Source organism: Orcinus orca, chromosome 21 (genome assembly GCF_937001465.1).
Source record: "Orcinus orca chromosome 21, mOrcOrc1.1, whole genome shotgun sequence".
NCBI lineage: Eukaryota > Metazoa > Chordata > Mammalia > Artiodactyla > Delphinidae > Orcinus > Orcinus orca.
The window spans coordinates 508,323-522,625 of NC_064579.1; the positions used below are offsets into that span (position 1 = coordinate 508,323).

The window sequence follows — 14,303 nt, forward strand, 5'->3', positions numbered from 1 at the left end:
GCCCCAGAGGTAAAGGCAGAGGGGCAGCAGCCCCATTCTCCCAACTCTGAGCCTCCAGACAACGGTATAAAATCCAAAGGGCTGCTGAAAACACAAGCTTCAAAACAGTCTGCTCCCCGCTGGATCAGTGCTGACCTGAGCCGTCAAGGCTCTTGGTAAACGCATTGGTTCTCAACTGCCTTTTCTCCCGTGGCTCTTAGACACCCAGTTTTAACAACTAGGTCCTTTCTGCAAACCCCACTCAAAGCCAGAGTTCCCCGGATTCACAGCCGATTCCTCTGCTGCGTGTACAGCACTTACAAGTCTACACCACATGCTCAGTACAAAACATACCCTGACCCCTGCGGGAATTTCGTCTCCTCTACTGTTTATAAGCTCTCTGGAGGCAGAGCAAGTTCATTTTCCCTTCTCTCAACTCATCCAATGTCTAGCATGGTGTTGGGCGGGGGAAGGAACGAGAGGCACCGTTCTGCCTTGTAGACATGACCTGCCTAACATCAACTGACCCCTTCAGCTTCCATTAGCTAAGAGCCAAAACCAAGTCTGAGCTATTTTTGTAATGCCCACACACCTCACACAGTACCTGATATATGGGTCTCTCAGGAAACAGGAAGTGACTTACTTTTTAAAAATGGAATAAATTGACTTACTTGTTTAAAAAAAGGGAAGGTAAAGAGGGAGACCTCAGACTGTTTCCTTGTGCTGTTTTAAAGTAGACATGATTTAGAAGGTAACGGCATTTCTAGGAATCTGCTAGGCAATTAACAAGTCAAATTGCTAAATACTGCAGCTTCATCAAACCCAAGCCGCAGGAGTTTAGACTAAAGAACACCTGCCTTCAAGTCAGCCCGAGGGGGGCTATTGCTGAAAGCACCATCAGAAAGATTTTGTTTCATCATTTCACGTTTAAGACGGTTTTAAAGACCTTAAGCAGTGTTTAGTGAGCTTCAGCATAATAACCTAATTGTTTTATTGAGTATCTAGTATATGTTAACTATTTAATTCAACCCTCTAGTAAATGAATACGAAAGCTGCTATTCTCAAAGTGTGGTCCAAGTTCATGCCAAGGAGTCTAGACTGCATCTTGTTGGCAATAGTGAGCCAGTTAAGGTTAAGTGACATCAAAGCAATCATGTTTTAGCCAGAACTGTGCAGGATGGACTGAAGAGAAGCAAGATGAGAGGAAGGGAGATCTCCCATGGTTCTAGGAAGGGTCTGCCACAGTTTTCCAAGGCAGGGCATGCGCCCCAGGCAAGGTGATCCACTGGGAAGAATTTTTAAAATCAGCACTGAGATATAATTCACACTTGACCACACAAATCACCCATTTGAAATGTACAATTCAGAGTTTTTTAATATATTCACAGGGCTGTGCAACCATCACTACATTTAATTTTATGACATTTTAGATCCCCTAAAAGAGACCCTTTTGGAATAGAATCACACAACACGTTCCTTTTGTGACCGGCTTCTTTTACTTAGCAAGGTTTCCCAGGTTCATCTACATTGTAGGATGTACCAGTGCTTCAGTGTTTTGTGGCTGAATAAAGCCCCGTTGTATGGATATATCACGTTTTGTTCATCCATTTATCAGCTGATGGCCATATCTACCTTTGGCCGTTTGAATAATGCTGCTGTGAACATTCATGTAAAAATTTTTATGTGAATGTATATTTTCATTCTCTTGTTATCAAAGTGGGGTGAAATTACTGGGTCACATGCTAACTCTATGTTTAATCATTCGATAAACCACCGAAGTGTTTTCCAAAGAAGCTGCTTCATTTTATATTCCTATCAGCAATATATGAGAGCTCTAATTTCTCCATAACCTCACCAATATATTACTTTTCATAAAAATTTTTTAAAAACTTATAGCCATCCTAATGGTATCTCATGGTTCTGGTTTGTATTCCCCTAATGACTAATGATGTTCAGCACTTTTTCATGTTATATTGGTAGTAGGACATGTAATATATTTTATTTAAAAAATACACATATTGAAGGATATCTGCTCAAATATTTAGTGTTGATAAGGTAAATGACCAAAAAATTAGGACACCAGTGATCTGAGTACAAGATAATAAGAGTCTGAATTAAGAGATGTGGGTAGGATATGAAAGATGTGTAGGAAGTAGAAGTGACAGGACTGAAAGTATGACATTGAGTGGGGTGGGAAGGGTGTGGTTCTGGCCAGTGAGGGACACACTCTGAGAATGCCTTCATCCTCTGAAAGCTCTGCTCCTAACGTCTGCCTGTGGAGAGGGGCGTTGAGAGGGCGAGTCAGCCGGTTGACCCTGGAGCCGGACCTGGGCACCAGGAGGCTCCTCACCCAGCCCCCACCCTCGGAATGTGCATTCCGCTTGCCTTCCCCGTGCTAGGAGCTGCCCAAGGACGCGGCCTTGAGACAGTAAGGTGGTGTTGGGACCATCTGGATGGCCTACCTGACTGGAACCCACTTAAGGATGCTTATAAACTTTAAGATCCTGGAGGCGGGTGCAGAGATCCGCTGTGTCTCAGATGCCCAAGACAAGCCTCGCAAGTTCCCTTGCTTATTAAGCCTGCCACCTACCAGTCCGGGGTGGCTGCCTCTTTCTTCGGTCTCTCCTTGCCCTCCTCATATGGGGCCAGTTTGTGAACCAACATTGCCCCACTCACCTTGTCCTTAGCACTACTGCCATGCGGTCAAAGCACAGGATAGCACGAGGGTGAGAAGCAAACACAGAATCTCCTGTTTGCGACTGGGTTAATCACAAGGCTGGCCCTCAGCAGTTAGCATTTAGTGATCATCCATTGAGTCAAACTTCTACAGAACAGTGGTTGGAATTCAAAGCAGAAAACAGGACAAGATACCTGAGGAAATGACACTGTCATGAGGTACAGGTCTCCAGAGAAGTAGTGAAACGGAGGCAGGTTTTGTCACAGGGCAGGGTCTCTGGTCTGCACTGCGTACGGCAGGACACCGGTGTGTCTCAGAAACACACATATTCCCCGGGACCCTGGCCCAGACCTGATCAATCGAGGCGGGGGGCCGGGGGATGAGAAATGTGCGCTTTAAATAAGTCCCCAGATAATTCTTATGCACATTAATGTCTGAAAATGACTACTTTGATGAGTAGAAAAGGAGGTCCAGTAGATCTTGAAGACGGCCAACCATGAAATCCTAAGTTTGGAGTGCTACACCAGAAGGAGAAACAAAACTTACATTTTCATACTAGTCTCTCTACCTGAGACAGAGGAAGAAAAATGTGCCCTGGGAACATGGTCATGAAAAACAACTAGAAGAAGGCAACTCTTCCCACACAGCAGAGTTGCTCAGAAAGAACCACGCTACTCTGACAATAATCAATTCCAATAACGACGGCTAATATGGTTTGGAGAGAAGAGAAGAATAAATTAAAGAAAAGCCTGCAAATGACAGGGTGGTGAACAGTGTGTCTTTAAAAGCACCAAACAATCTTCTAATTGATTGTTTAGTTTTTTCCTCACACTGTTTGACTTTTTTCCAGCAGGGCACTCACACTGTTATACATTATTTTGTAAACTGAAATTATCCAAGTGTTCTGGCATTTAGGGGAGTTGCAGCCAGGCTGTGGGCATGCGGAGAAAGGAAAGACGGCCAGGCTAGAGCAGTGGCTCCCAACAGCAGGGACTGGCCCCACGGGACATTTGGCAATGTCTGGAGACATTTCTGGTTGTCACAACTAGGGGGATGATACTGGCATCAAGTGCGCAGAGGCTGGGGATACTGCCCAACATCCTACAATCCACAACAAAGAACTACCCAGGCCAAAAGGTCAGCAGGGCCGAGACTGAGAATGCCCTGGCTAAAGGAGGAGGCCTCACCTTCGAGGCACTGGAGGCCCTGTGGGCGCATCCAGACACACCTTCCAGGTTCACTGAAGGTGCACTGTGACTCCAGCCAAGACATGCCCCAAGAGTCTCCATCTGAAACGGAGGGTACCCCAAACACCTGCACCAGGCTGTGTGCAAACCAACGCTCTCTCCCTCTTTCTAACCTGTTCTTTATCATGTGCTTGGTTCTACATATTCGTTTCTAATTGTCCTATTACTCTCAAAGGTAAAGCACATTTTTCATTTTTAGTAAACAAACACGACGACCTGGGCAAAAAATACAGAGCTAGTGATAGAAAGAATCTTAAAAACATTCTAGAAAACTTCCTCATCTTCCAGATGGAAAACTGAGGCCCACAAAGTCTCAGTGACTTACTTGTCTGGGAGGAAGTCATCGTATTCTTTTACAAAGAAATTAAATTCCCAAAAGGGTTTGATCATCTTATGTGACACAAGAGGATGCTTCTTTCTGGTTACTACTTGTGTATTTAAAATCTTGAACCCATCATTTTGATCACATTACATTATGCATTTTTTGCACCTCCATGTTCAAAATGAGGAAAAATATCAAAAAAGTTATGCATTCTATTTTTAATTCCAATGTAGGACATTTGTTTAAAATAAGAGATTCTGCCTTGATAAAGGTGGTATGGTCTTGTGGTAAAAATATACAAATAGATAAACACATTCATTTTCACGTATAAGTGACTTAACTAATGTACAGCCCATACATAAGTAGGATAGTAACACATTTTTCAAAGTAGAAAATAAACAGAAATGTAGGTTCTACAATGAGGAAAGAACAAGGAAAAGCTCTCATGTTGCTCTATACTTATTAATGTTCCTCTTTAACTTCAGATCACCTTTCCCCCCGGATCTTTTACAGGAGTAGTTGTGAGAAAGACCAATCTATTGAAAGACAACGATTGGAAAATTCCTAGTGAAATTAATAGAATAAAACTCAAGTTTTGAAAGTATTTTTTTGCCTCTAGTTATTCAATTGCTTTTCTCTCCTCTTACCTTATGTAATGTGGCTTACTATTTATGTCAAGTACCCAAAATTACAGTGGGGAAATGCATTTGCTTTAAGAGTTCGTATTTTAGTTGGGTAGATGGAGAGGTCTGCCAAAATACTTTCTCGTCATCAATAAGAGGTAAAACCTGCCTTTTCTCTTAGAATATTTATTTTCCTTGAAAGTTAAATGCCATTCTGCCTTGTAAAGTGAGCTGGCTCAGTCCTTTCTATTCCTAACAGCTTTTTCAGTAGTCAGTCTATGAACTAGACAGGAATAGCAATGCTTACGTGGGAGCATCCAAATCATGTTCATAATAATTATGAATTTACAGAAACAAAAGAATCTCTACTGAAACCATGCCTCCTCTGTTCTCAGCGCCAGCTTGTCTTTGTGAACTCAGGCGGGACTCGCACACGTCCCCCCCTCCACATCCTCACTGCCTTCCATCCCCCTTAAGGATGACCAACGCGGCCGCTCCACCATCACTCCCGAAACTGCTCTCACTGTAGGACCCAGTCACCTCCTGCCACTTCACAGGAGATCTTTTGGTCCTATTTGTACCTGATCTTTCCCCCCTTCTCTTGGCATAACATTCTCCCTGGGTTTTTTCTTGACTAACTTAAAAACTATTGTTTCTCAAGTGTCTGTTTTGGTCTGCTTCTGAGCACTCATTGCAATATTTGGAGGTAGAAAGAGGAAAAGGACACAGGAAAGGACCCTGGGAAGATGCACCAGGAGGGAAAGCAGGAGACCATGGGGTCCCAACAGCCAGATCAGACACCACAGTCCTCAGTGTCCAAGCCCAGGTGACAGCCCTTATTCCTCACTTCAGGGAGCACTAAGGACCATCAACATGCCCCAAACCCTTCCACTTCTGCCCACCTCCTCTTTAACTTAGTTTTCCCCTGCATTATTGAAAGCGCCTTCCTGCTTTAGTAGTTTCCTCCTCTAGTACTTTCTTCCTATTGTAACAAGAATAATTTTTAAAGCACAGATTTGATCACATTAATTTCCTGCTTATACTATTATCCTAAGGATGCTGGGAACCAGTGAAGCATCCAAAATCCTACACCTGACAAACAAGACTTTTCATCATTTGGCATTTGCTTATCTCCACAGAGGAACGTTTCTTGCCTTTTCACAACACTCTGTACTCAAGTCACATCTGATAACTTATGTTACCTCCTACATCCCAGTGCTTTCTCCTCTAGGCCTTTCGGACCCTCTGCTGGATCATTCTCTTTCCCACAGCACACCTACCTGCTGCTCATCCTGTGAGCTTCGTATTAGCTAGCACACTTCCTCCTTCCTCCAAGGCCAGGCCCTAACTTGCACCCCAACAGTACTCTGGATTTATCCTTCATGTACCTCTAATCAAACTGCGTTACAATTACTTGCTTGTTTATATTTGCCAATTCGATCCCAGAGACCGCCTGGGTTTCACTTGCCTTCCTATTTCCAGTGCCAAAAATAGTCTCTGAGGTACACAGGCACATGATACATATTTATTAATAAATGTTCCGTTCATGATGTCAGATGTGTAGAGGAGATAGTTAATATCAAGACTTGGTTGATTAAAGCCAGGTGAAACTATTTCTATTATTGCACCAATAAGAAATTCACAAAGACATCAAAGTAGCTTCCAAAATCCTTAACTAATCAGTGGCAATAGAGGCACTGCAGACAGGTTTAAAACTGGCAAACGTGGCTTGTATGCAATATCTTAGAACAGAGTTTTAAGTAAGAAAGGAACACAATAAAATGTGGTCCTTAGAGAGATCACTCCTACAAAAGGAGAGCAGCTCATGTGAATACATCTGAAGAGAGTTCTAGCATGCTTTGTCTGGATTAGCTGGGAAAACCACCAGGGTTCACTTAGATCCTCCCTGAGAGGTAGGGAAGGCTCTGCCCCACTGCACTGTGAATAGTGGATCCCTGGGAATATTTTTATATACTCAGCATCAGATACAGTCTGGGATATGGGAAAAGCTCAATAAAATAAAAAGTTGAATGAATGAATGAATAAAAAGCTTGTTTCCAAGCCATGATGTCTAACATTAGCCAGTTATTTAAAAAATATGCACTGTTAGTAAAAACAAAAATCAAAATAAAAAATGAGGCTGGAATGACTAAGTAGTAAACTAATATGAATTTTAGAAACTAATTCAAAGTATGTGTCCTACCAACCTTGACAATTGAGCTGACTCAATTGTGTCAGCTTCCCACATGAAGTGTAAAAGCCAGCACACTGCATTTTGCCCCACTTGTACAACACTGTCCTCCAGGGCAAGGTCTCATCACTGCCCCCAAAATATGGAGTATTATTCAAATACAAATATTAAGAAGATTATTTTACAAAGTGCTTTTTTCCAAGGTCAAAGCACGATCAAAATGACTAACCTGAGACAATTTTGTAGTGGTAGCAGGCAGAAGTGGACGACTAAACTTCTTCTGAGATCCGATGGCTGCTGGAAATGGTGGTGCAGAAAATACAGCTGCAACACAATTAATTTTGTTTATCCACCCTTGCATTTCCTCTGGACTCCTATGAGAAACAGATATATTTATGTTAGGGTATTTCTGTATCTAAGTGCATCACATCTTGCCCATTTCTCATTACTGATCTAAAATGGCATATAAAATCATTTATTCTTCTTGGTACAAATAATTCCTGACAAAACTTCATTGGAGACTAACATTTTCAAAAGCAATCACCATGGTAATAAAAGGCCCTGGAACCTAGGATCATCATAGTGTAAGGCTATGATTATCCCCCAAGGATACAGAAGGAAATACAGCAAAATCACTTCACAATAAATATTTACTAAACCCCCTACTTTCTATTTGATACTAGGCTAGGTCAAAAATTAATTTAAAAATTAACTCATCTCTTCCAATCATATAATTTGATTTTAAAATGCAACTGAGTGATAAACTGATAGAGGGAATGTAAAAGGGTACATACACCCCCTTTGGAAAGTAGTTTGGACAGTTTCTTAAAAACTATAAACTATAAATTTATTATACAACCCAGCAATTCTACTTCTAGGTATACACTCAAGGGAAATAAAAACATATAGGCACTAAAAGATTTGTATGTGAATGTTCATAGCAGCACTATTTATAAGCATCAAAAAGGATAAACACTCTAAATGTCCATCAACTAGTGAATGAATAAACAAAACATGGTCTAGGGCTTCCCTGGTGGTGCACTGATTAAGAATCTGCCTGCCAATGCAGGGGACACGGGTTTGAGCCCTGGTCCAGGAAGATCCCACATGCCAAGGAGCAGCTAAGCCCGTGCGCCACAACTACTGAGCCCGCGCTCTAGAGCCCGTGAGCCACAACTACTGAGCCTGCGTGCCACAACTACTGAAGCCCACGCCTCTAGAGCTGTGCTCCGCAACAAGAGAAGCCACCACGATGAGAAGCCCGTGCACTGCAACGAAGAGTAGCCTCCGCTCGCCCCAACTAGAGAAAGCCCATGTGCAGCAACGAAGACCCAACATAACCAAAAATAAAAATAAATAAAATTAAAAACAAAACAAAAACAAAACCACGATCTATATCTGTACAGTGGAATACCACACAGCAGCAAAGGTATGGAGTGCTGAGGCAGATTACAGCATGGATGACCCCAAAACTTCATACTGAGTTAAAGAAAAGCCCATGTATTCTGTGACTGCATTTATATGGAAAATCCAGAAAGGGCAATACAAAGAGGAAACTAGCGGTGTCTGGGCTGTGGGTGAGAATGGCACAGGGGATTGGGGTGGGGTGATGAAAGTGTTCCAAAACTGGACTGTGTTGCACAATTCTGCAAATTTGCTAAACATCATTGTACACTTAAAAGTATGTACGGTATACTTCAGTAGGACATAAAAAAATCCACCTGAGAGGGTGTGGAAATCTCTTGATGTCGGTATCATACTTTTAACTTATATGTCATGTTTGCAGAGCCCAGCACTGACAGCACTTGTGAACTCATAAATCAATGGAAGAAATAGTCCTGAACTAGGTGAGATACCTACCATGTATATAATCAATAAAAAGATGGACAAGAAGTCAGCCCATCTAAAAATCATTTCCTGTACTGAATACTCTGAAAGCTACCACCCTAACCTGACACCACACCCAGGTGTCACCCTCATCATGCCCTGCATGCCTCTCTGACCTGTGTGCCTCTCCAACCTGTTATTTCAATCGACTGATTTCTGCATCAATCCCACTTGGAGTAATTAGCTCTCCTTAGTTACCGTATCCAGCATTTTAGACATTTAAAAACAATAATGCTGGGGAACAGAATAACGTGGGGGCTCTTTATGACTAATGGCTGTGATTTCACATCCGGCTGTGGCTCCCTTGTGCTGCTAGCCATCTCCCACACCAAAAACTCCTGTGTGACTTGGGTTTCCTTACAACTTCCTCCTCACCTGATGTCAGCAATCTCATGCCTTTGCAAGCTCAGCATCCCCAAATCACCAGAGTACCTGGTTCTTGTTCTCATTTCCTCTGCTAGTCTTCCACTGTTTTGATCAGCAAGACTGCAGATACCTATGTTTACTCTATTGATGTCAAATTTAATGCCAGTGCCTAATGCAGCCAGTTGGTAGTGCTGTGTTGAGAGTGATTCTGAAGTCAAGCTCAGGCTGTAAAAGGCATGCCATGAATAATTAACACTGCCTGCCACGGACATTGATGCTATGTGTGCTATTAAAATTCCTGTTCTAGAGGCTCAGTTCTAAACATCCAAAGTTTCTCACTTCATAAATCCAGAATTCTCCACGTGGAGTGTTCCATTTTTAATCTAAAGGCTGTCACAGACCCCTTATTAAAATGGCACTCCATCCCATTTCCTTACCCACAATATGATTTTATATTTTCCTTCTAGTTTAATCACAAACTATTAGGGCTCAGAAGGAGAGAGAAGAGAGAGAGCAAAATGAAAATCTACACCTCTTGAACAGCCTCTGTGTGCCAGGCACTATGTGAGGCTCTTTACATGCTTCATCTCATTTGCTTCCACAAGAACCCTGAGAAATAAACATTATTAACATTATTATTATCATTATCTACACTAGCCACCAGCTGAGGTTCAAAGAGGTTAAATTTACATGATAGGACAAACAGTCAGGAAACAGTAATCTGAATCCAGGTCTATTTTACTCACTGTGTGATAGAACTTGCATACTAACACCCTTGAGGGTATTACAGTCTAGAGGTGGTAAGTGGTTGACAAAGGGTCACAGGGCTACTTTGCAGCAAACAAAAAGCTTGCCCTAGGGTTTCTATTTTGTGTTCTAGTTTTCTTAGACAGTTGTCTCTCTACTGCAACCAGTTAATGACTTTGACTCCAACTCAAAAAGTTTCCCCTGCAGATCCCGATTCTATTTCTCGGTGTAAAGTGGTGCTCTGCAAACTAAATAACTAAACCAAACCAACCAGCGAAACCTACTGGGCTTGAAAAAGCAAGACCCTCCAATCAGCAGTTTTCAGTTTGAGCACATTGGGTTTCTTCTCGTAGTCCGTGGCCCGGGATGCCAGTGCGTGGTGCACACTCACAGCGTTTTTCAGGTCCTCTTCCGACAGGGCCTTTTCCGGCTTATATTCATCCTGTGGGCAGATACGAAGAAAGCAAAGACATGTTCAGACTTCATCTTCTCTTTTTAAAATCTAAGACTATATGAAAAATTTTAGAGAATCCATGAAGGTGCATGAAAAAAGTGAAATGAATGGTGGGTAGAAACAACTCCTTGCTACTTCATAAATGTCATAAAAAATCCTGCTCTTTGAAAAGTATGCTCAGAATGAGAAAATACACATTTACCAAAGGGGCACTTTTGAAAAAGCTGGTATATAATAATTAAAGTAAAGAGCTAAGGAAGATCAAAGACAAAATATCTATCACACATGTTTTATAGTGATTTGAAATGAAGCTAGGTCTAATAGGGTGATTTGGTTTCAGGAGCTAAAGGACTTATGCAAAAGCCCCCAGGATGCATCAGCAGAACTGTACTGATGGTGAAAACCCATGCCACTGTGTTTGCCCAAAAGATACTACATTTTCCCAATACTTTCTTTTGAGGCAAATATTATTAAAAGAAAAATGAACAGTAAAATAAAACAATTTCTCCAGCTGTTCTCTGAAAGAAAAGAGGAAAATCAGTTTAATCTTAAATCAGGAGAAAGCTTAGCTCTATTATCATAAATTTGGAAAATGGGTAAAATTACATAAAAAGGAGGGTGTCATGGATAGATGCAATTTTATCTTTGGGCATGATCCAGACACAATTCATAGAATTTATAAAGGTTCTTTTGTATGGCGTCCTTCCAAATGTAACTAAAAAAATATCCCAACTAGTAGAAAAATAAGAATTTAAAACAAATGTGATATTATTATTATTATTATATCTAGTAGTTTCCTTGGGTCCATAAGAATAAAAAAGGCCTGGAAACTAATGTCAATATAGTAGACATTACAAAGTGTTGTAGGAGATGTTTTTGTTTTTAGATGTTTAAGTTCCTCTCCCCGCTTCCCATATTTTATCAGACTTGATGCTAAATAAACTTGCACTTCTTCTGTAAAGAACACACACACACACACACACACACACACACACACACACACACACACACACAAGTCCTCACCTTCTAATTAGTACTAAAAGCCTAAAGGAAGACGTTGTTTATTCTGTTATCGCAGTCTGGTTTTACAAATTTTCAAAATGATAATTACACTCTCCCATACCTCCTCCTCCCTTCCCCGTGGCCCCAGCACAAATCGAGCTCTTCAGAGGTACTCTTGCCATAGATTCAAAGTGAGTCAGAAATAAACAGCAGCTGCTGATCCTTAGTGATCACTGTCAGTGACAGTGCTGAGACAAAGGTGGGAAAACCTAAGATACTCAGTAAATGCCAACAGCAATATAAAAATTACACAATTTATAATACTAAATGATAAAATTACTACTTTAAGATTGCTACAGCTCAATTTTCTTAAGCCTCAGAGATTAGGAACTGCTGTCGACAACCATTTTCCAGAGAAGTATGAGGAATAAAGGAGAATTATTTTAAAATCTTAAAATAAATACAATATATTTACATGTATCTGTTCTACAATTCCCATTAATGCATAAAACTATAATCTAGCTATGTTTTGGGGTCTTGTCTTTTCTACATGGGATTTTTCTTAGTGATTTAGCATTCCAAAACTTCACAGATCTCCTTCCAGGGGAACTGTTATTAGAGCAGGAGTATCAGCTAGAGGCAGCATGACAACAAATTCCCCCCGGCCTCAGAATTAGACTGCAATAGAGCCCCGCATGGCTGGCCGTGAGCTCAGCTTACCCACTTAGCTCCAGATAGGAATCTGGGGTGGATGAATTATGGGGAATGGGGATAAGTGATCAGGGACAAAACTGTCTTCAGAGAGTTTATACACTAAGTCCATTTCCGTACATACTGATCTCTAACACACCTGATATTTGAGTTTGCACAGAGATCAGCCTAGAAATTTGTATGCACCGTTTTTTGATATTCCAGGTCCATAATTTGGGTTTTTATCCTAATTCTTTCTCACTAGTTTCTTTTGGTTAATTTTTTGTTGTTTGAATTTAAAACGATTAGTTTTTTATTTTTCATATTTCTTCTTTAATTAAGAATTTAAGACTATACTTTTTCCTCTGAGTACAGGATACACATAGCTTGGGAATGAAGAGTATTTTTTCGTTGTTCTCTAGATGATTTGTAGTTTTATTTTTTTCTCTCTTCTTCAATCTTAGTCATGTCAAAGAATGTTTCTCAAATTTAAAGCACCTAAAGTTTTTAGTTATTTATCATTATATATTTCCAATTTTATTGGTTTGTGACCAGAGAATGTGGTCTGTAAAATGTATTTTATTTACTTAAAATTCGCTAAGGTTAATTTCTCAAGGTTTTCCAACAACTTGTTTAGTTTTTGTTATTGTTCCATGGACATTAAAAAAAAAGTTATTCTCTGGGCTTCCCTGGTGGCACACTGGTTGAGAGTCTGCCTGCCGATGCAGGGGACATGGGTTCGTGCCCCAGTCTGGGAAGATCCCACATGGCGCGGAGCGGCTGGGCCCGTGAGCCATGGCTGCTGAGCCTGTGCATCCATCCAGAGCCTGTGCTCTGCAATGGGAGAGGCCACAGCAGTGAGAGGCCCACGTACCGCAAAAAAAAAAAAAAAAAAAAAAAAAAAAAGTTATTCTCTGAGGGATGAGTGTGTATTTATATTCAAGCTTATTGATTCAGTTCCTCTATGTTCTTACAGTATTTTTCTACCATGTTCTGTGTGCTATTTATTATTTTAAAATGTTCTTCTTTATCCACGTTAGTGCTTACTTACATAAGATGGAAACTTAAAAGGCTCTCTTCTCCCACCAAATGCTCTATTTCTCTGTATCAACAAGACTTTTAAAATAGTTTCACTTCCCTCCCTACCCTTTCCATTAATCCTAAATTTTGATAAAAGTTTAGTATGTTTTATTCTGCAATCTTATTAAAATTATCTTGTATTATGTATTTTCTGTTTCAAGAAATCCTATCTTGCACTTACATTACATATTCCCTGAATCTCTCCTTATTCTTTTAGATTTAATTGTGTCCATGTTTCATTGCTCACCTACTTTCTATCTTTTCTCCATCTTGAGGTCTCTTTTCTCATCCCTTTGTTATTCTCTCTTCTTGCAAGTACTTTTCTCAGGTGGGTGATGTCCTCCAGTCCTTACTTTCAAGTGTCTCTTGCTTTCTTTCTCAGGTGGAGAACTGGGTATGGAGCTTTGGGCTGCAGTCTGTTTCCACTCAGTACTCTGCAGATGCTATTCTGTCTTCTAGCTTCCAGTTTTACTAAAGTCCAACACCAGTCTGATTCTCTTTTGCTTTTCTTATATTTTCTGTCAGGAATCTCATAGGGTTTTATTTTTATCCTTAGAATTTAGGAATTTTTGCTCAGCCATGCCCTAACATTCTCATCTATCTGATCTGGAACTAAAAAAAATCCCACCCTAGTTCTCCTTATATGATCACTCACTTGCACTGCTGACAGCTGCTAAAGACAACCAACCCAGCTATGCAGATGTGTGCCACCCAGACGTATGGTCTCCAGCTATGGCTGCACCCAGTGCCGACCGACAATGCTTTTACTCCTCCACGATAACCCCTCTGGTCCATTCTGCCAAACGTCCACCATTCTCTTCAACACTCCTATCCCACGACAAAGATGGTTAAGAGCACAGGTGCCTGGGGTTAGACCCATCTCTTCAAATGTCTAGCTCTGTTATGGTACTTAACATTTCCATGACCAGAGGCAAGTTATTTAAACTCATTAAACTTCATTTTCTTTGACTGAGGAGTAGTGATAATACTTTCCTCATAGAGCTGTAGGATGAAATTCAATGAGATACTATTTTTCTA

At 40.9% G+C, this 14,303-nt stretch overlaps 1 protein-coding gene across 5 annotated transcripts in view; it reads right to left on the bottom strand.

The window, feature by feature from the left end:
• PSD3 (pleckstrin and Sec7 domain containing 3) overlaps positions 1-14,303 on the bottom strand; it is a 571,701-nt gene that overhangs the window by 34,560 nt on the left and 522,838 nt on the right. For all 5 annotated transcript variants that reach the window (XM_012539248.3, XM_049704181.1, XM_049704183.1 and 2 more), the window contains 2 exons: positions 10,324-10,481; positions 7,269-7,413 (listed from right to left, as the gene is read on the bottom strand). In XM_012539248.3, the coding sequence (XP_012394702.3) occupies positions 7,269-7,413; positions 10,324-10,481 (303 nt within the window). The remainder of the gene's footprint in view (positions 1-7,268; positions 7,414-10,323; positions 10,482-14,303) is intronic.